This window comes from Phascolarctos cinereus, unplaced genomic scaffold, assembly GCF_003287225.1.
Source record: "Phascolarctos cinereus isolate Bilbo 61053 unplaced genomic scaffold, phaCin_HiC Scaffold_1;HRSCAF=81, whole genome shotgun sequence".
In the NCBI taxonomy this organism is placed as follows: Eukaryota; Metazoa; Chordata; class Mammalia; order Diprotodontia; family Phascolarctidae; genus Phascolarctos; species Phascolarctos cinereus.
Genome location: NW_027555514.1, coordinates 161,987,515 through 162,007,849, shown reverse-complemented (window position 1 = coordinate 162,007,849; position 20,335 = coordinate 161,987,515). Strand labels below are relative to the sequence as shown.

General features: G+C 36.4%; 1 protein-coding gene across 2 annotated transcripts in view; it reads left to right on the top strand.

The window, feature by feature from the left end:
• The window catches only part of CDC123 (cell division cycle 123), a 95,083-nt gene that overhangs the window by 6,229 nt on the left and 68,519 nt on the right, over nt 1-20,335 (top strand). Inside the window, exons 2-4 of one of the 2 annotated variants that reach the window (XM_020999687.2) lie at nt 502-573; nt 10,462-10,519; nt 10,852-10,884. In XM_020999687.2, coding sequence (XP_020855346.1) covers nt 502-573; nt 10,462-10,519; nt 10,852-10,884 — 163 coding nt within the window. The remainder of the gene's footprint in view (nt 1-501; nt 574-10,461; nt 10,520-10,851; nt 10,885-20,335) is intronic. The other variant, XM_020999689.2, reaches the window with a different exon arrangement.

Here is a 20,335-nt window from a genome sequence, read left to right as displayed (position 1 = left end):
GCATAATAATTACTGACATTTATGTAGTGTTTTAGAATTTACAAAGAAAATGTTTCAAATTATCTCATTTTATCTGTTAATGGCATTATACTCTTTGGTAAGATTGTTGAATATTGGTTACCCTTGTGCTATTTCTTCTATGTATCAAACATCCTATCTGTTGTACTTTTGCAATTTCTTCAAGTCACATTATGAATATTGTGCCCACATATATTGTTACTTCTGGATTACTGCTTTCATAATTTTGTTTTATTCAGTATTAGGCAGTTGTGGTAATTAGAAGAATCCAGTTTAGTTGAGGCAAGAAGTGTTTATATTCAGACTTCTCAGATTAAATATTTAAAATGCTATCATAGATATCTTTAATATCTTTTGCTTCATTAAAAGTGAAAGGGATGGAGAGTCCTCCAAATAACAAGGTTTGTGTTGTTTACATAGTGCTTATTATAATTTATTTGTCTTTCTAAATGATACCTTTCCCCCCTCCCCTTTTTTTTAAAGTGTCATTCTTCCACTGCCTCAGAATGTGAAGGATTATTTACTTGATGATGGAACTCTGGTGGTCTCAGGAAGGTAAAGTATAGCTGAACTTGCTTTTTAAAATTATCTTAAAATTGTAGAAAGAACTAAATCTTGACATCTTGAACTTCAAGATTTAACTTAGTTTTGCTTCGTTACTAAACTATCACTGTTGGTTGTCTCCCATCTTCCTAACAGTTGCTTTTTCCTGTGTATTCTTTTCTTTCTCTCATCAGCTCTCAGGCAACAGCTTTCACTAATAAGCCTTTATGACGTTGAACAGTTTACTTAACCCCTTTACTTTCCTAATTATTAGTTGTGTGACCTTGATTCAGTTTCTCTATGAATGAGGCTATTAGTGTCTTACCAATGTGGATGTGTTGAAATCCTTTTAGGCTGTGTGACCTTAGATTGTGCGGTCACTGAGTTGTAGTCCATTGTAATTTTGTTCCCTACACTCCCTTCTGGTTTAAGTAAAGGGAAAATGTTACTGTCATTTCTTACGTATTTTGAGTTCTTGGTGATAAGTTAGAGAATTATTGATCTTGATAAAGACACTCATGTTTCTAATATCTCTGAAATGTATCAAAATTATTTATTTCAAATAGAATTGGTTTTCTCCCATATATTTGATGAATGGACCTTCAAGGAATGTACGTCTTACTTTGTTTCTATCTAGTATCTTCAGACTCTTGATAACTTGAAAAGGATTATAGCAAAAGCTCAGGAGTAGGAAGTAGGGTGAAGTTTTAGTGTGACAGATAATTTTAACTTATAGGATTTCTTAAAGAGTTTAATTTTATTATTCTCAAGCACAGTATATGCTGTAAGCTAGGAAACAAAATGACTCAATAAATAAAATGAACATAAAAAATAATATTCCAAAGTTGAAGGCATATTGAAAGAAGCCTTAATTTCTAGAGCCCTTGGAAAAAATACTAATTTTATATTAGATTTCTTTTAGAAGAAAGAGACTGAAAATTAAGGTAAGATTATTTTAGAATTTTTTTACACAAAAAAGAGTCACATATACTAAGAATTTTAGTATGGTAGATGTTAAGATATAGTTTTTTTCACATTCTCTTCTGGGACAACTTTATTAATTTGGATCATACGGATTTTGAATTAGTGATAATACTTCACAAATGAGGTGTTCCAGAAGTTAATCAATTGAATGGTAGTTTCATAATTTTAAAATATTATTGATTATTACTAAATAAACTCCCCAGAGTGCCCTTTATGTCAGTTCCTTAGGGATAATTGACTTTTCCCTCACTTTGTATAGTTCTCCAAAATATTTTACTTAAGTTTCAGTAAGAAGGTAAAGTTTTGGCATATAATTATACTCTGTAGATCAATCAGTACTAAGTTAAAAGGGCAAATAAAATCATTAAAATTGAGGATTTATTTATGTTTTTATGTTATTATTTATCTAATAAATGAAAAAGTTAAAAAAAAGCATTTATTAAGCTCTTATTATGTGCCAATCATCATGTTAAGGACCAAGGATATAAATAGAAAAGTCCTTGCTCTCAAAGATCTTCCATTCTAATTGGTGGAGACAACACATACAGGAGGTATCAGATGCTGATACAGGGTAGATGGCAAGATCTGGGAGTTCTTAGGGTACTTTAGGGGCAGTTCAGATGGAGGTGCATGGATGTGTGTGTGGAGGGTGAAGCAAGAGGGACAGAGCACGGTAAAGCCTGGTGGGCTCTAGAACATCTTGGTAGAGCGGATGGTATGTGAAGAGTACAGAAACTGCATCTGTTAAAAATTTCAGTTAGTATATGTGAAAAATAAAATCCTTGTCACTAGGAATATAGAGTTTTAGGTACAAATAAGTGTAGAGGATTGTATTTAATTAAGGTTCTTACTATCACTGGGTAGCTTCTGGGTACAGCAGGTATGTAATCTTAAGAGAGCCAGCTCATTTTCCTCCCCTGCCTCAGTCTGTTACCACCCGCATCCCAAAGGTGGACCCATGGGTCCAGCAGGAGCTGCTACTCTGGGAGCCAAGATTTTCCCTTCCCCCTATCTTCCATTTTTATGTAAGTTTTATTGATGTGTTTTCACATAGTGAAATATTATATTGACATATAATATTTTGTGCCCAGATTATATTATACCCAGATTATACACCTATATTGTGAAAGTTTTTGTAATAACTTAAAACAAATGAGTCAAACTAATAAAACAGTGACCTCATCTGAAGGTCACTCAGATCTCATCAGTGCAGCATTCCACATCTGTAGCGTGTCTCCCTCCAGCCTCTCCATTTATTTAAAAAAAAAATTATTTATTTTTTGGTGAGGCAAAGGGATTAAGTGACTTGCTCAGGGTCACACAACTAGTAAGTGTCATGTGTCTGAGCCTGGATTTGAACTCAGATCCTCCTGACTCTAAGGCCAGAGCTTTATCCACTGGGCCAGCTAGCTGCCCCTAAAAAAAAAATTTAAAAATTTTTTTGAGTTCCAAATTCTTTTCCTCTCTTCCATCCCTCTCCCACCCATTGTGAAGGCAAGAAATAGGCTATCAGTTATAGATGTGAAATCATAAAGCATATTTCCATGTTAGTCATATTGCCAAAAAAAAAACCCGCACAAAACTCAACAAGAAAAATTAAAAAAAAAAGAAAAAATTATGCTTTCATCTGCATTCAGACTCCAGTTTTTTCTCTGGACATGGATAGCGTTTTTCATAAGTCCTTTGGAATTGTCTTGGATCACTGTATTTCTGAGAATAGCTAAGTTATTTACAGTTGATTATCGTGCAATGCCACTGTTACTGTGTACAATGTTCTCCTGGTTCTGCTCACTTCACTTTGTATTGTTCATATAGGTCTTTCTAGGTTATTTTGAAAGCATCCTGCTCATCATTTCTTATAGCACAATAATATTCCATCACAATTATATACCACAATTTGTTCAGCTATTCCTCAATTAATGGATATCCCTTCACTATCTAATGTTTTGCCGCCATATAAATGTTTTTGCACAAATACATCTTTTTCCATTTTCTTTGATCTTTTTGGGATATGGGCCTAGTAGTGCCAGCCTTTCTAAAAATATTTTTTTTAGTTAACAGAAAGCTATTTTCTTTCTTTCCTACTTTCCCATTCCATTCAATAAAAGAAAAAACCCAAATTCTTTCTAACATATGTATTGTTAAACAGATTTCTTCATTGGCTGTATACAAATACATATACATATATATTTGTATGTCTGTATGTTGCATATATCAACATTCTTTTAGTACAGATGTACATGCATACACATATATGCATATGTACATATATGTCTCATTCTGTATCCTAAATCTTTCACCTCTCTATCAAGAAGTTGATAGTATGTATCATCATTGGTTTTCTGGGATGATGGATGATTGTATTGATAATAATTCTTTTACAGCTTTCAAAATTGTTTGTCTTTACAGTGTTGTCATTGTTTAACTTTTTCTCCTGGTTTTGTTCATTTTATTCTTCATCAGTTTATAAAGTCTTCATAATTGTTCACTTTTATAATACTGATGTTATAGTGTAAATTGCTTATCTGATTCTGCTTACTTTACTCTGAATCACTTCATACCAGTCTATGTCTTTTTAAAATAATTTCTTAAATCACAATAGTATTCTATCACATTCATCTACTACAACTTATTCAGTCATACCTCAATTGATGACCAACCCTTTAGATTCCAGTTTTATTTGCTACCACTGAAAAGAACTGCTGTGTATATTTTTGTACATATAGGCCTTTTCATATTTCTTTGTTCTCTTTTGGGCATGGCCCTAGCAGTGCCATAACTGGATCAAAGGACATTCTCGCTTTAGTGACCTTTTGTGAATAAATCCAAATTGCTTTTCAGAATAATTATACCCATTTTTTAGGTTTACCAACAGTGCATCAAAGTGCCTGTTTTTTATAGATACTTCAACATTTATTATTTTCTTTAATTTCATTTTTGCCAATCTGATGCCGTCTGATGTGGGGTGGTATCTTCAAATTACTTTAATTTGCATTTCTCTAATTAGTACTCATTTGGAGCATTTTTTTTCATGTAGTCACAGAGACTCTGGGTTTCTTCCTTTGAGAACTGCTTATTCATATACCTAGGCTGTTTAACAATTGGGGAATAGTTCTTATTCTTATAAATTTGAATCATTTCCTTGAGTCTTGGAAATGACACCTTTATCGAAGAAACACCAAAGATTTTTTCCCAGTAAATTATTTCCTTTCTTATCTTTTATTATTTAGTTGTGAACTTTACTCCTATCCATAGATCTGATAGGTAATATTTTTCATGTTTTTCTAATTTGTTTATGATCTAACCTGTTATATCTGGGTCATATACCCACTTGAAGCTTGTCTTTATATAAGGTGTGAGATTTTGATCTGGCTAAATCTAATTTCTTCCATAATCCTGTTTAGTTTTTATCAGCTAGTAAGTCCTTATACCAGTAGCTGATTTCTTTGTATTTGTTAAATACTAGGGCACTAAATAAATTTTCTCCTGTATATTGGGTACCCAACCTGATCCACAGGTTCCTTTTTCTATTTTTTAACCAGTTTGTTTTGATGAATCAAATTGTTTTGATAATTACTGCTTTATGTATAGTTTGTGATCTGATGCTGCTAGGCTCCCCCTGCTTTCCTTTGTTGCAATTGTTTTTTGTTTCCCTTGAGATTCTTGACTTTTTTTGCCTCCATATGAATTTCCTTCTCTTTTTATAGTTCTTTAGAGTCATCCTTTTGTACTTTGGTATGGCATTAAATAAGAGAATTAATTTAGTTAGTGTTTTCATTTTTATTATATTGACTCAACTTACCCATGAAAAATTAATCTTGTTAAAATTATTCAAATCTGTCTTTATTTCTGCAAACTGTATTTGTATAGTTCTTGTTTGTATTTTGAGAGGTAGACTGCTAAGTATTTTATACATTCTGTAGTAATTTTAAATGGGAATGTAAAATATTTATTTCTTTTCTCTCCAACTCTTCCTGCTGGGTTTTTATTAGTATTATATAGAAATGCTGATGATTTGTGTGGATTTATTTTATATCCTGCAAGACTGCCAAAGTTATTGTCCTGATTTTAAAATTTGTTTTGTGAAGTTCTTTTAGTATTTCTTTTTTACCTATGTTTATTCCCTCAGTTTCTTTTTTTTTTTGTCTTATTGCTGTAGCCAGCAAATAGAAGTGGTGACAAAGGGCATCCTTGTTTCACCTTTGATTTTACTGGAAAGGATTCTAATTTATTTCCATGACATGTAATAGTAGTTCTTGTTTTGAGAAATATAGTTCTTGTCATTTTAAGGAAAGATCCATTTATCCTTATGTTTTCTATTGTTTTTAACAAAAATGGGTGTTGTATTTTGTCAAAAGATATTTCCATATCTATTGATATAATTATATGATTTTTGTTGTGTTTGTTATTGATATGGTTAATTAAATCTGTAGTTTTGATAATTTTAAACCAACTCTGCATTCCTGGTATAAAGCTAACCTAGTTGTGGTGTACAATTTTTGTGATGTGTTGTTTTAGCCTCTTTACCATTATTTTATTTGAAACTTTGCTTCTATGTTTATTAGGGTTATTAGTCTCTAGTTTTCTTTTTCTCTTTTGACTCTCCCTTCCCCCTGCTCCAGCCTGACCAGCCTACCAGCTGCACACATCCCAATGCACCTGCTAAGAGCTGACGGTAGGGAGCCCTTCCCCTTCCCTACCCTAACCCTCATGGCTCCCATGGTAGTTATCCTAGCCCTCAGTTCTCATTAGGTGCTGAATCTGCTGGATGCTACCCCTTATCTTCACTCTCAAGGATTCAGAGACCTGCCTTGGGCCTACTATTCCTTTTCTAGATCAAGGTTATGGATCGGTGACATAGCTGCTCACACCACTTAGATGAACAGGAAGTCACCAGCTATAATCCTTTCAGTAAGATGGGGGACCACTGGGCTTTACCATCTGCCTTACTCTTGTTCCCTAAGGTCTAACAGGCCGTTACCATCTGCCCTGCCAGACCCATAAGGTTTTGCCATCTGATCTACTTATGTACCCTAAAAAATCTTGAGCCTTGCCATCTGCTTTACTGAGCACACCTTAAGGTCCACTAGGCTTTCCTATTTGCCTTGAGGCCAAACCCTATATTCGTTGTCTCTACTAATTAGAATGCTAGTGTCTTAAGAATTGGGACTGCCTAAATTTTCTGTATGCTTCACTGATGTTTAGCACACAGTAAGTGTGCTTGCTTATAAATGTTTATTCATTCATTCATTCATACACTGATGGGCTGTTGAATGGGTTTTTGAAATTCAGAGGGAGAGTTTTGAGGGCAGGTATCACAAATATAAAATAATTGAATGTGAATCACTTTTTTCCACAATATTTCTTTTTGTTAAATTAAAATTTCTTTTCAATTAATAAGTATTTCTTTTCTCTACTTCCCACCTTCCACTAAAAAAAAAGAAATAAACTTTTGTAACAAATATGCATAGTCAAGCAAAACAAATTCTTATATTGGCTCGTGTTATTTACTTTTGCTTGTTTGCAAGAGAGATTCAGAAGAGTGGGAAAATAGGAGCATTTTTTAGAAGGTAAAATTTTTATTATTTCTACTTAGTTACAATTCTCTTATTAACTTGCTATTAAAATCCATAGTAAATCATTTAAGTAAATAATTTTCTTTTAGTATAGAAAGGGTATAGCTTTTATTATTTGTACATTTGTCTAAGCTCCTTTGCCTGGTCTTCCATAGTCCTTCACAAATTATTTTTTCCACCTTTATTTACTATTGCTCACCTATACAAATCCTCCATTTCATTCAAACTAGTTTTAACTACTGTCTTTCAAACATAATTTGTACTTTCTTGCTTCCTTTGTTTATGCTGTCTTTCCCACCTTTTTTTCTTTCTAGATTCTGTCCTTCAGAATCCAGTTATGAATGGAGGTGGTAGAGACAGGAAAGTTAGAAAGAAGAACAAAATTTAGTGGAAAGATTATTTTAGTTTTCGACATGTAGAGTTTGAGGTGAGAGTGGGGCATTGAGGTGGAATTTTCTTATAGGCAGTCAGAAATATGAGCTTGAAGCTTGTGAGAGAAGACAAGAGGTAAAAATGATTAAGATTTGGGCAGTGCTTGCATTGTGGTGACAGCATCTCCACCAGGAATGGATTCATCCCTCAAAGGAGAGAACATAAAGATTGGAGGGAAGAGTCCCTTATTTTTTCTTTAACGTGCACTTTTATCTCGACTTCTGTCAAGTCAGTGTTCTCTCCCTCAAGTATTGACATCAATCTTGTTGAACTTTCAGGGAGGCTGTAGAAAGGTCTTCACTTACCTCTATGTTGTAGGGATAAAGAAGGGAAACGAAGGACATCATTATGACTCTTGTAATTTATTTTTTTTTTGTTCTAGTAATTTAAATGATGAAAAAAAGGGGGAAAAGCATCAAGGGGGAAGATTCAAAAAGCTTTTTTTTTTGTTGTTAGGATTACATAATTTATATATGCAATATTACTACCTTTCTCCCCCCCTTTCCCTTGTCAGGATTTATGTAATTAGCTCCTTTTGTAGAGCAGAGAAGCCTTCATAGAGGCAAGGCTCTTCTTGTGACAATTCATCATACAATATTTGGAATGACTATTAAAAAAACAGCAATAAATGTATAGTCAGGGTGCTCAAGATTCACTATAGAACTTTGGGGATGTTTGCCTCCAACCTATTTAGATTGCTCATCACCTTCACTGTTCAAGTTTTCAAATCCTGAGTCAAGTGCAAAAAAGGCCAAATCCATCCATCCATGCCATTTCATCTCTCTCCTTCTCTGTCTCCCTTCCTCCCCCTTTCCCTAACCCGTCCCTGTTTGTTATATCCTACCCTTTGACAAAAAAAAAGTCTGTTTAAAAGCATCTGTGGTGGACAGTTTAGGGCCCAGATTCATCATACTTTTGCTCCACATCTCCTTACTGATGCACATCTGCTGGAAGTACAGAAAAGGAGGCCAGAATGGAGCCTTAAATCTAGACAGAATATATGCAGATCCTTATAGATGTCAGCTTCACGCTTCATGATTGAGTTGAAAACAATTTCATGGATACCAGAGGATTCCATACCTAGAAAAGATGTTTGGAAAAATGGTTCTGGACACCCGAACCTCTCCTTGCTAATGGTGATAATTTGACTACCAGGGTGCTGGTAGCTCTTTTCCAGAAAAGAGCTAGATGCAGCAATGACTATCTTTTGCTCAAAGTCTAGAGTAGTGTGACATAGCTATTTGATGTGCACATAGTTTCCCTCTTAACTGTGGTAGTGATGCTATAGCCTCTTGTGGTCAGGATTTTTATGAGGTATTCCATCAGTTCATGGCCAGATCCAGATGGAGGGTGGCTTGAGGAAGGACATAACTTTCACAGATGGGCACAGTGTAGGGCATCACAGTACCAGTGGTATGACCAGAAATATAAGGGACAGCCTAGCATCACAGTGTATAGCAGTATATATGGCTGGGATATTGAAGGTCTTGAGCATGATCTGTGCCATCTTTTTTCCTTTAGTTTTTGGGTTTAGCAGGGAGGAGTGGGTACTGTGAGCATCACTGGGTGCTTTTCAGGGACCTCACAGTGCTTATTGTAGAAAGTTTGGTGCAGTATCTTCTCCATGTCATCCCATTTGGTGACAATACCATGTTGATCGGGCCACTTCAGGGCCAGAATACCTCTTTTGTTCAAGCCTCATCCCACATAACTGTCTTTTTAGCCCAATCCCACTATCATACCCTGATGTCTGGGGTGGAGGAGAAGATAGCTTTGGAGGCAACATCTCCATAAAGCTAGCTTTGCATATTTTGATCCTCTGTCTTCGTTGAGGGCAGCAATATTATTATCCGTAATGAGCTTTGAAGTATTAAGTTTAAACCTTTAATAAAATAATAAAAGTGTGAAAATAATGAATAATAAAATTAATTAAAAAAAAGACTCCAGTATCTACAGCCTTGGATTGGGGTAGGGTGGAAGTAGGGGGAGTGTCTAATAAGTGCTGGGTGGAGGAGCTCACAGCTTATAGCTCAAGGATAAAGTCTTAGAAAGCACTCATTTGTAAAGAAGTTGGAGGAGGAAGAGTCAAAGAATGCAAAGAAGTCATAGTATGAAGGGAACCAGGAGAGTGTGGTATCACAGAACCCCAGAGAATCAAGACTATCAAAAGGAAAGTATGCAAAAAGAGGATTTGGTCATTTGGAGGTTATTGGAGACTTTTTGAGAGAGGAATTTCAATAGAGTGATAAAAATGGAATCCAAATTGCAAGGAAGTAAGGATTAAATAGGCAATAATATAGATTACTCACTAAAGAAATTTCATAGTAAAAGGGAGAAGAGAGATGAGGAAAGGCCTTTAAAGCAAAGATTGTATCTTTGGGTCCTTCTCAATGCCTAGCACAGTGCCCTGCATGTAGTTGGTATTCAGTAGATAGCTTTTGTTTTGATTGCCAATAATATTAATTCTTTACTTTGCTAGTTACAACACAAACATATTTAGAAAGTCTTTAGAGTAGCATCATATCATTCAGTTTGTCCAACAAGTTTTTGTTACTTTGATAAATTCTGGGGAAACAAAGACCTTAACCAAAGCAGCTTTTGCCTTCAAGGAGCTTATATTTTGTTGGAGGAAGTCATGTGCATACAAGGAAGTACAAAATAAATATAAAGTAAATAAAATCATTTTAAGATGGGAACTAATATTCCTCCATACTCTATTCTGTTCTCAGTATACTCTGTCCCAATCATCTTGGTGCTGCCTTCCATTTGTAATTCCATCTAAGGAAAAATTCACTGCTTTAGGCAACTATGAGCATTCTTCAGCTCAAGGTCAGCCACCTCTTCAGCGGGCATGAACAGAAATCTTTTTTTTTTCTTTTTTGCTCAATATATGTGTTTAATCCTCTAGGGAAGATCCACCAACATGTTCTCAACCAGACAGTGACAACGAGGGAGAAGAAATACAGGTTAGTATAAAATAATAGCAGTAGCTTTCCATAATATGGATGATTCCTGAAATTGTATTGATAGTTCATAACTTTATTTGATAAACATGAGGTAATAGATGTGAATTGCTATAGAAATATTATAGATTTTGACTATTATTAGCTGTGATTTAAAATCAGTAATTGAAATGAAATGAGGAAGTGGAGGAAATTTCAACTAAAATATTTTGGATGATGTGTCTAGGAACAAGTTCTCTTGGTTGAAGATATAATTTTGAGGTAGCAGCTCTATATTTTGGAAACCAAACACTTTGTTCAAATTAGTTTCTTTTATTCTTTCCTTTTCTATTCAGTGGTCAGATGATGAAAATACAACAACACTTACGGTAAGGCCAGTTTTCTAAGACTTAATTTTCTAAGTTTGATAAGCCTGGCAGTATTTCATTTTTCATCAAATATTTATTGAATAGCTTATATGTGCAAGATCCTGGGAGAAATTTCCACATAGGAACTACTTTATTGTTCTTTTGTTAGAATATATATTGCTTCCCTACTATTTGAAAAGGTTTAAACTAAACTTTCTAAATTCCTGGTCACCTGTAATACCAGCTTTTCAGCAGTATAAAAATTCCTAAATTGAATCTTTAAAAAATTTTTTTTGAGAACTTATCTCTCTTTGTGATTCAACATTTCATTGAACAGATTTCTAAAGTCTTTCATAATTGTTTTTCTCTATAATGTTGTTGTCATTATCTACATTATTCTCTTAGCTCTACTCACTTCCTCCTGCATCAGGTGATAAAGGTCTTCCAAGTTTCTTCTGTAACTTCTTTTTTTAAGTAAGTTTTTATTGGTATTTTTTATTTTACATCACCATAGTATTCTCCAATATCCCTCCCAGAGAGCTACGCCATGTAACAAATCATATTTTAAGACAAAAAAAAAAGAAGAGGAAAAAAAAATCAACCTAACTAATTAATACACCAAAAATGTGTGAAAATATGTCTGATGTATGTTATTTGTTGAACGTCTTACCTCGTCAGAGGGGCGGGATAGGATTGTCTTCTCATGTCTGCTTTCAAGTCATGCTTATTCTTTATAATTTTGCAATATTCATTTGGATTTTTTTTGGGGGGGTTCTTTCCATTTACATTGTTATAGTCCTTGTTTATATTGTCTTTTTGGCTCTCCTTACTTCACTCTGCATCAGTTCAGGTAGATCTTTCCGTCTCTGTAGTTATCACATCCATCATTTCTCACAGCATAAAAATCCATTGCATTCATATATCACAATTTGTTTAGCCATTCCCCAATTGACGTGTCTACTTTGTTTCCAATTCTTTGCTGTAACAAAAAGTGCAGTTATAAATATCTTGGTGTATATGGGAACTTTCTCCTTTTCAGTGGCCTCCTTGGGGTATTAATAGTAGTATAATCTCTGGGTCAGAGGGTATAAGCATTTTAGCCATTTTATTTGCATAAATCCAAATTGCTTTCTAAAATGGTTGTATTGATTCACTGCTACACCAGCAAAGTCCTAATAGCGTACCTGTCTTCCCATAACCCCTCTAACATTGGCTATTCCCATATTTTGTCATCTTTGTCAATTTTCAGTGTGTGAGGTGAAACCTCAGGGTGGTTTTGATGTCTCTTATTAGTGATTTGGAGTAGTCTTTCATGTGGTTGTTTATAGTTTGCTAGTCTTTTGAGAACTGTTTGTTCATATTCTTATCATTGGGGAATGGACACAAACATATATATATATATATATATATATATGTATATATATATTTAATTGTTTATACATCTTAGATAACAAGCCCTTGTCAGAGAAATTGATACAAAGATTTTTCCCATTCAACTACTTTCCTTCTAGGTAAATTAATTTTGTTCTTGCAGAAACTTTTTAGTTACATGTAGTCAGAGTTATCTAAGTCAGCTTTTGTAATTGCCCCTATCCCTTTTTTGATTAAGGACACATCTCTTTTCTGTAGCTGTGAGAAGAATATGATCTACTTATAATTTTTTAATAGTTTAATTGAATGTATTGTGGAATATGAGATAAGGTGTTCATCTTAGCCTAATTTCTGCTAGAATGCTTTCCAGTTCTCCCAGTAGTTTTTATCAAATAGGGAATTCTTTTCTAAGTAATTTATGTTTTCTGGGTTATTGAACACTGGACTATTGAATTCCATTGTTTTGATTCTCTAAATAGTACCAGATGATTTTGATGAATGCTGCTTTATAATATAGTTTGAGGTCTAGAAATATTATTTCTCTTGATATTTTAGTTCTTTTCTTTTTCAAAATGAATTTTGTTATTATTTTATCAAATTCTATAAAATATACCTTTGATAATTTGGTATAAAATTCACATAGCATTACAAGTATAACATCATTTTCCCTGGCATAATAACATTCTAGTGCATTCATATGCTACAATTTGTTTAGCTTTTCCTCATTAGGTAGGCACTCCCTTAGTTTTCAGCTCTGGGTACTATGAAAGTAACTACTATAGGTATTTTTGTGCATATAGATCCCTTCAGTCTGTCTTTGATTACTTTGGAGTATAAGACCTAATAGCGGTATAGCTGAGTTAAATGGTATGTACAGTTTGGTAACTTTCTAGCATAGTTCCAAATTGCTTTGCAGAACGGCTGGACCAATTCATAGCTCCACCAACAATGCATTAGTGTGCCTAGATGTTGACTATATATATATTTCTCTTCCTAATCCTTTTGACTTGAGGATTGGTGTGGTAGAGTAGAAAGAGTACTGCCCTTGGAAATTTTGGTAGGAAAGTATAAATATTGCAAACCCGAATTAATATAAGATATCAGTAATTTTTGTTATTATTTCTACCTTTCTGGATTGGTGGCTTTTAACCTGAGGACTTTTTTTTTTGTATATACAGAACAGCTTATTATTCCCTCGACATAATCCTTTTATTCAGGCTTATTGACTCTATCTGCCCTGTTAATTATCCAGTAATGATCAGCTTATCCCAGGTCCCTTTAAGAACTCTGAAATATACACCTTTTGCCAAGATGGTAGCCCTCTAGTGGAAGATTAGGAGACTGTATGCCTAGAGCATTGGACTCTAGGAACAAATGAGTCAAACGGAAAGACACTTGCCACAATGAGAAAGCTTTAAGGCTTTCCAGGAAATTAACAAATAGCTTCAGAAGATGGAGACAGAAGACTGGATCTAAGGTCTGTGGTAAATCTCCTAGATCAGTACATTGGGCCGAGGTAGAACCTCCCAGAGTTTTTTATACAAATAGAATTGTTTTTGTGGATCTTCACCCCCAGTAATTTTACTTTCTACCGTCTAAGCTTGTGTAGGCATTTTGGTGTCGTGTATGAGGAGACAGGCCATCTAATAGGTCTTACCTCACAAGTAATAGCCTCTCATTCACTAATATGGAGGACCTTAATAGAATATATTCCTTGCCCAAACCCCAGCAAATTCTTTCCTGGGCCCCCTTCACCCAATTTTATTTTGGTTCATGTTGTGATAAACCAACCTCAGATGTAAATTTCATGGACTACCTCACCCTCCTCACCCTCTCACTAATCATGGCTAGTTATGTTGTCTGAGAAATTCCTTTTAATAATGCATCTTATCCTGACCCTTAATTTTGAACTTCTTGCCTTTGGACATTTCAGGTTCTGGGTTTGATGGATTCTGAGCCCTCTGGGAAATTTTACAGCTTAGGTTCACAATTAAAAGGCAGTTGAAATGATTGAAGGATATCAGCATTTTTATGTCCAACAACTGATTAGAGACCAAATTTTAGGCTGGACATAGGGAGAATATTATGAGTTTGTCAGCTCTTAATAGTAGTTGCTTGTCTGGCTTTGCATAATCCAGATATTTCACGTGACCTATAGAAGGTCACATACTTGTCCCTATACTTCTGAGGAAGCATTGCTGGGAATAAGAATATGCTTCATCCAAGGCATGGCTCTTTACCAGAGCTTCCTTCTAATACTAGAAATGTAGGGATATATTTAACTCATTTGAAACAGATGTTACCAGGCATATTGACCTTACAGTTGTACCAGTAACCTCGTTTTAGGGGCATCACTTCTGGCTGACTTTATATATAACTCACTTACCAGGGCCATATATATTTATAACTCTGCAGAACAATTGTCAGAAGAGATTTATCCCACTTTCCATCTCTCCTGTCATGTCATTGGTTCTCTTTAGAAGAAGACTGTAATAATCATTGGGCCTTGAGTTCCAAAACCATTTAGAATTCATTTATCCTTTTCCTGACACTCCACTTTCTAGACCTGTTGTTTGTAGTGATTATACCTGCCAAGTTGAACTTTTAAGGACATCTAGTTGGATCTGGACATGAAAAGATCATCAGTAGGAAATGGTATTCCAAATCTTATATATCTGATGTAAATACCAGCTCCTGCCATTCAGCTTCTATTGAACCCTGCTATCTTTCAGAGCTTCATAAATTCTATCTTCTAAGAAATGCTGAACCTGTGGTATGGTGGTTCATCATGAATTGGTCTGCCTTATTCCCTATCATACCCACATTAATTGGTTAATAAATGTTTATAAATCACCAACTATGTGCCAGGCACTGTGCTGGGGGTATAAGAGGTGAAAAAGATAGTCCCTGCCCTCAAGGAGCTTACAATATAATGGGGCAAAACAAAATAGAAAAGGAAGTCGAAAGTGGCACGAGGAGAAAGCACATGGATACGGAGGCATGGTGAAGTCAAAGGAGTGTAACCAGATGGTAAACGAAGGGGGGAAGAAATGTTGACATGGCTGTCCTGTGCTCTTTTTTTTTTTTAATTTTTTTAGGCAATTGAGGTAAAGTGACTTGCTAGTAAGTGTTAAGTGTTTGGTCTGAGGCTGGATGTGAACTCTGGTCCTTCTGACTTCAGAGCCGGTGCTCTACCCATTGTGCCACCTGGCTGCCTCATGTGCCCCTTCTTAAATGGAGGTTTTGGAGCTCCTTGCTCTGCCCTCTAGTGAGAGGGGCAGAGGGTACTGATGAGGTGTGAAGACCAAAGCTAACTGATCGTGCAAGATGATGAGGTTTCTAGGATATGGTGGAAAGCCAAAGGAATGTTGTTGGTGTGAAATGAAGAAATGGTTTTCCTGGGCCCCCTACTTAAATGGAAGTTGTAATATTAGTACCCCCATTGGCAGAAATGCCCATTCAGACCTGATGTGGTGGAAAGAATAGTGAATTTAGAGTTAAAGGGCCTGGGTTCAAATCCTGCTCCTTAATATTTGTGTATTCTTAGAGAAAGTAATTTAACTTCTCTGTAACTCAGTTTCCTCATTTGCCAAATGGAAGAGTTAAACTAAATGGTATTTAATGTCTTTGTCAGCTCTAATTGTATGGTCCTATAAACTGCTGGGACATATAATAGGCCAGGGCTTCTTAAATTTTTTCCACTCGAGACCCTTCAGCACTTCTTAAACTGTGGGTTGCGATCCCGTATTAAATGGGTGAGTAATATATACTAATGGTCTCTCTTAAAGTGGAGGCCTTACTATACTGAGGCATCCCCAAATGACAAAACATGTGTAGTAGTTTCTCAGCTTTTTAAGTCATTCACTGCCTCTCATCGACCTGTTGAAATATGCAGAAACATTTGATTGGATGTTGGATGCTGAGGACACGTTTGAATGAGTTTAACTGACTTTTTATCTTGGCCGTATCTACTTAGTTTTTCATAAATAATAAAGGCTGATGGATTTATCTTGTGTTATAGTGGGAAACAGACTTTCATAGACTGTGCCATCCTCTCTAATGCCACACCTTTATGTGTACTTCTCTCATGAGTTGGTTTCAGTGGAGAACGAGCCACATGGGATAAAGACCTACTTGGGAGGCCCAGTTGTTCTGGCTGAAAAACCAGTCTTCGGTAAAGTTCTGTTCTCCATATGTCTTACTCAGAGGGGCCTAGAGAGTAGTAGCACTCTCCTTCTGACTGGGTAGCCTAGCAGCTGGCCACATAGTGCTGTTTAAAACCTTAAATGCTATTGCTTGAGAGTTTTGGTGCTTGTGTATGCAATATGGTGTCTTTGGTACATTCAGCCCTGTGAAGTACATACCAACAACTTGGTAGGGGAGCTGGAAAATTCATTGCAACCCCCTACTGACTCCACTGTGCCTGTAGGCAGTAGTGACCTTTACATGGACCTGACCGCATCCTAGGGGTATGATGCTTGTGGTCATCCTAACAAAAATGGCTTCCTCTTTTTTTTTTCTGCTTTGGATATATGACAAACATATAGCCTGTTCTTTAATGTCATTTTCTGGTTCTGTTCTCTCACTTCCCAACTTATTTCCAGTAATAAGTCATCATCATTTTCTTTTTTCTTTTTTTTTTTGGCGAGGCATTGGGGTTAAGTGACTTGCCCAGGGTCACACAGCTAGTACATATTAGTGTCTGAGGCTGGATTTGAACTCAGGTCCTCCTCATTCCAAGGCCACAGCTCTATTCACTGTGCCACCTAGCTGCCCAGTCATCATCATTTTCATAGTTTTCATCATCATCATCATCATCATCATCATCATCATCATCACCATCACCACAAGCATTTATATAGCACCTAATGTGTGTGCCAGGCATTGTGCTGAGTGCTTTGCAAATATCTCATTTTATCCTCACCACAACCCTGGGAGAGAGGTACTAATTTTTGTCCCCATTTTACAGTTGAGGAAAATGAGGCAAACAGAGATAAAGTGACTTGAACAAGATTTTATATTTAGTAAGTTTTGGGGGCCAAATTTGAACTTGAGTCTTCCTGATTCCAGGCCTAGCACTGTAGCCACTGTGCTGCTAGCTGCCTCCAATGGGTACCCATTTTTTTCTTGCATTTTTGGTGTGCGTTATTCGAAGCCCTGCAGGTAAGCATTCAGTACTGTATTACTCCCTGTCTAATGGACAAAATTCACATTGACTAATTTTTGAATAGTATTTCAGGTTCTACACATCCTGTCATCAAGATGACTGGTTTTCTATACTGTCCACAGTTGAAATCCATATCTGCACAATTTACTTGTCTGTATACATTATGTCCTCTTATATAAACTGTAGTTTCCATCTGTGATTCTTCCTTATAGTCACACTCATATGATGATTCGAGTTTTTGTTTGTCAGTTAGGGAAGTTTGGAGGATCCTCAGGCCAACTTGCAACACTGTGAGCAGCCAAAACTGTGTATAAATAGGAAGCCAGCTGACATAGCCATCCTCCCAGAGGGTTCTCACCTGTCAGAGATCAGATCTGGTTGACTGACCAGCACCTTTGTACCAGGAGACTATCCAGGCAACTGGCAGATAAGTTAATAGGGAGGGAACTCTGGCCTATCAGTTAGGATTATTTGACTTGTGAACCAACACTTTTATTTTGTTCTTGCTAGTATGGCTTCGCTCATACCTGAATTTCATGACCCAAACCCTCGCCCTCTTACTCAGCTTGTCCTGAGCAAGAAGAATAAAGGCTAAGAAATCCTGATCTCACAGAACTGACAAAGCCTCTTCTAGACCTGATAGATTGTGAAGAGTATGGGAACCCACGTGTAGCTTGGAGTTGGTACAATACTTTCACTTACGATACCCTCTCAGGCTACAGCCTTGAGCTCAAGGGAGGCATTCTAGGATCATGTCTAACTCTGTAACTTAATTGTCTTAAACTGAGTGAATCGGCAGGGGGAGCATTATCTCCTAACTAAATCTTTTTCTAAAATAAATTGTCATTTCCTGATGCCTCTGACTTTCCTCTTCTAGCAATTATCTTGACATGTTCATTAGGACCCCAGCTTTGCATTTATTACTTCCAGATTATGATCGAATTCTGTTACTTAATTCGTTAGATTAAGGGGGAGAACCTGTGACCACATGTGGCCCTCAAGTGTGGCCCTTTGATTGAATCTCAACTTCATTCACAGAACTTGTTTGGATTCAGTCAGAGGGTCCCATTTGAGGACCTACAGGGCCACATGTGAACTTGAGGCTGCAGGTTCCCCACTTCTGCCTTAGATGTTGTTACCTTCATGGATTTCTGGCTTTTGATTGCTGACATGTTACCCTTTGGGTGTCTAGAACCCTGTTGTGCTTGGATCATGTCTCTTTATCAAAAGTTGTTGACTCTTTTCTCTATTTTCTAATTACCTCCTAATTCCTGATGACCTCCCTCCTCCCCCCACTCATCCCCAGTCTTTTCTCAGATAGGTTGCACAAAACTGTCATTGCAAATATAGAATCAGGTTATTAATTTCAAGGTAACTGTAAATTTGGAGATTCCCTGCATCAGACAAAAAGTAAATGAAGGTAAAGCTCTTTAATTAATAAAACAGAATTAGAGAATACCGAAGTGTATAAAGATAGCTTAGTATAATAGGGTTCTAGGCTTGAAAGCAGAAATCCTGCCTCTGATTTTTAACTAGCTGTGTGATGTTGGGCTAATCATTTAACTTTATGTGTCTCAGGACACTTTCCTAGGACACATCTTCTAAGTTGTATCTGGGTTATTTTCATAGAGGGAATTCCCATCTTTATGGAATTATTATGAAAATCACAGATCCTTCAAGTAATTCTTTACATACCTAAAATACTCTATCAGAAATAGGGAGGAAAGCATCCTTATCCTGCCACCTCACTGTGGATGTACCCCAAAGTTCTGTCCTGGTTCATCTTCTTTTCTTTCTCTATATTGGTGACTTCATCAGCTGTCATGGGTTCAACTATCATTTCAATGCAGATGATTCTCCAGGTTTGAATATCTAGCCCTGGTATTTCCTGAACCATTGTCTTATATTACCAGCAGTCTATTGGATGTTCTGTAGCTACCTCAAACTCAACATGTCCAAAGTAACTCATCTTTCCTCCGAAACATACCCTTCTTCCAAAATTGCCTCTTTCTATCAAGGATACCACCGTCCTTCCAGGCACACAGGTTTACAACCTCGGGAGTTATCCTGGACTTCTTATTCTCTCTTACCTCACATAGCCAGTCTGTTCCCAAGTCTTGTTTTATGGATCTTACCTCTATGAGGTCTCCCATGTCTTTCCCCTTCTTCCTAGTCACATGGGCCTCATTACATCTTACCTAGGTTGTTGCAGTGGCTTTCTAATTCTGGGGTCCATCCTTTACATAGCTACCAAAGTGGTCTTCCTTAAGCACAGTCCTGACTGACAGATACTCTTCTGCTCTAGAAGCTGCAGTGGATAGCTCCCTATTGCCTCTACGATCAAATACAAGCTCCTCCATTTGGCATTTAAAACCCTTCAAAATCTGGCTTCAGTCAGCCTTTCCTTATTACATATTATCCCTTTTCATGTACTCTACGGATTGGTGAAACTGGCTTTTGTGTTCATCACATATGACACTATTTTCCGTCTCTTGCACAGGCATAGTTCTCATTTTTTTCCCCATTTTTTTTTCTTCAAACACTCTCATTCCTTTTACAAAAAAATGCCCACAACATTTTTTTTAACTCTTGCTTCATCTCTTGCAAGAATTCTAATTTGAGTTTGTGCCTAAGCTGTGTTTTTCTCTGAGACTTTGCTTATAGATGTTTTGCAGTCATTCTTTTCTTGTAGGTTTGTCTTAAACTTCCCTGACACCCTGATACTCATTGTAGTGGGATTCTTACTTTGTTTGCCCGTTCTTACAGCTTGTTTCCTGGCTTTGGACTTGATGTTAAGGTTAGACTTTGCCACGCTTCTGGAGGGCAGGGCTGGGCTAGTCTTGTTGCTCTTTTCTGGGGATATTAAGTGTTGTGTTGTTCCCGGATCTCAGGGACGGGTTGGAGCCTTGCAAGCTTTCAGTACTCCCAGAGGAG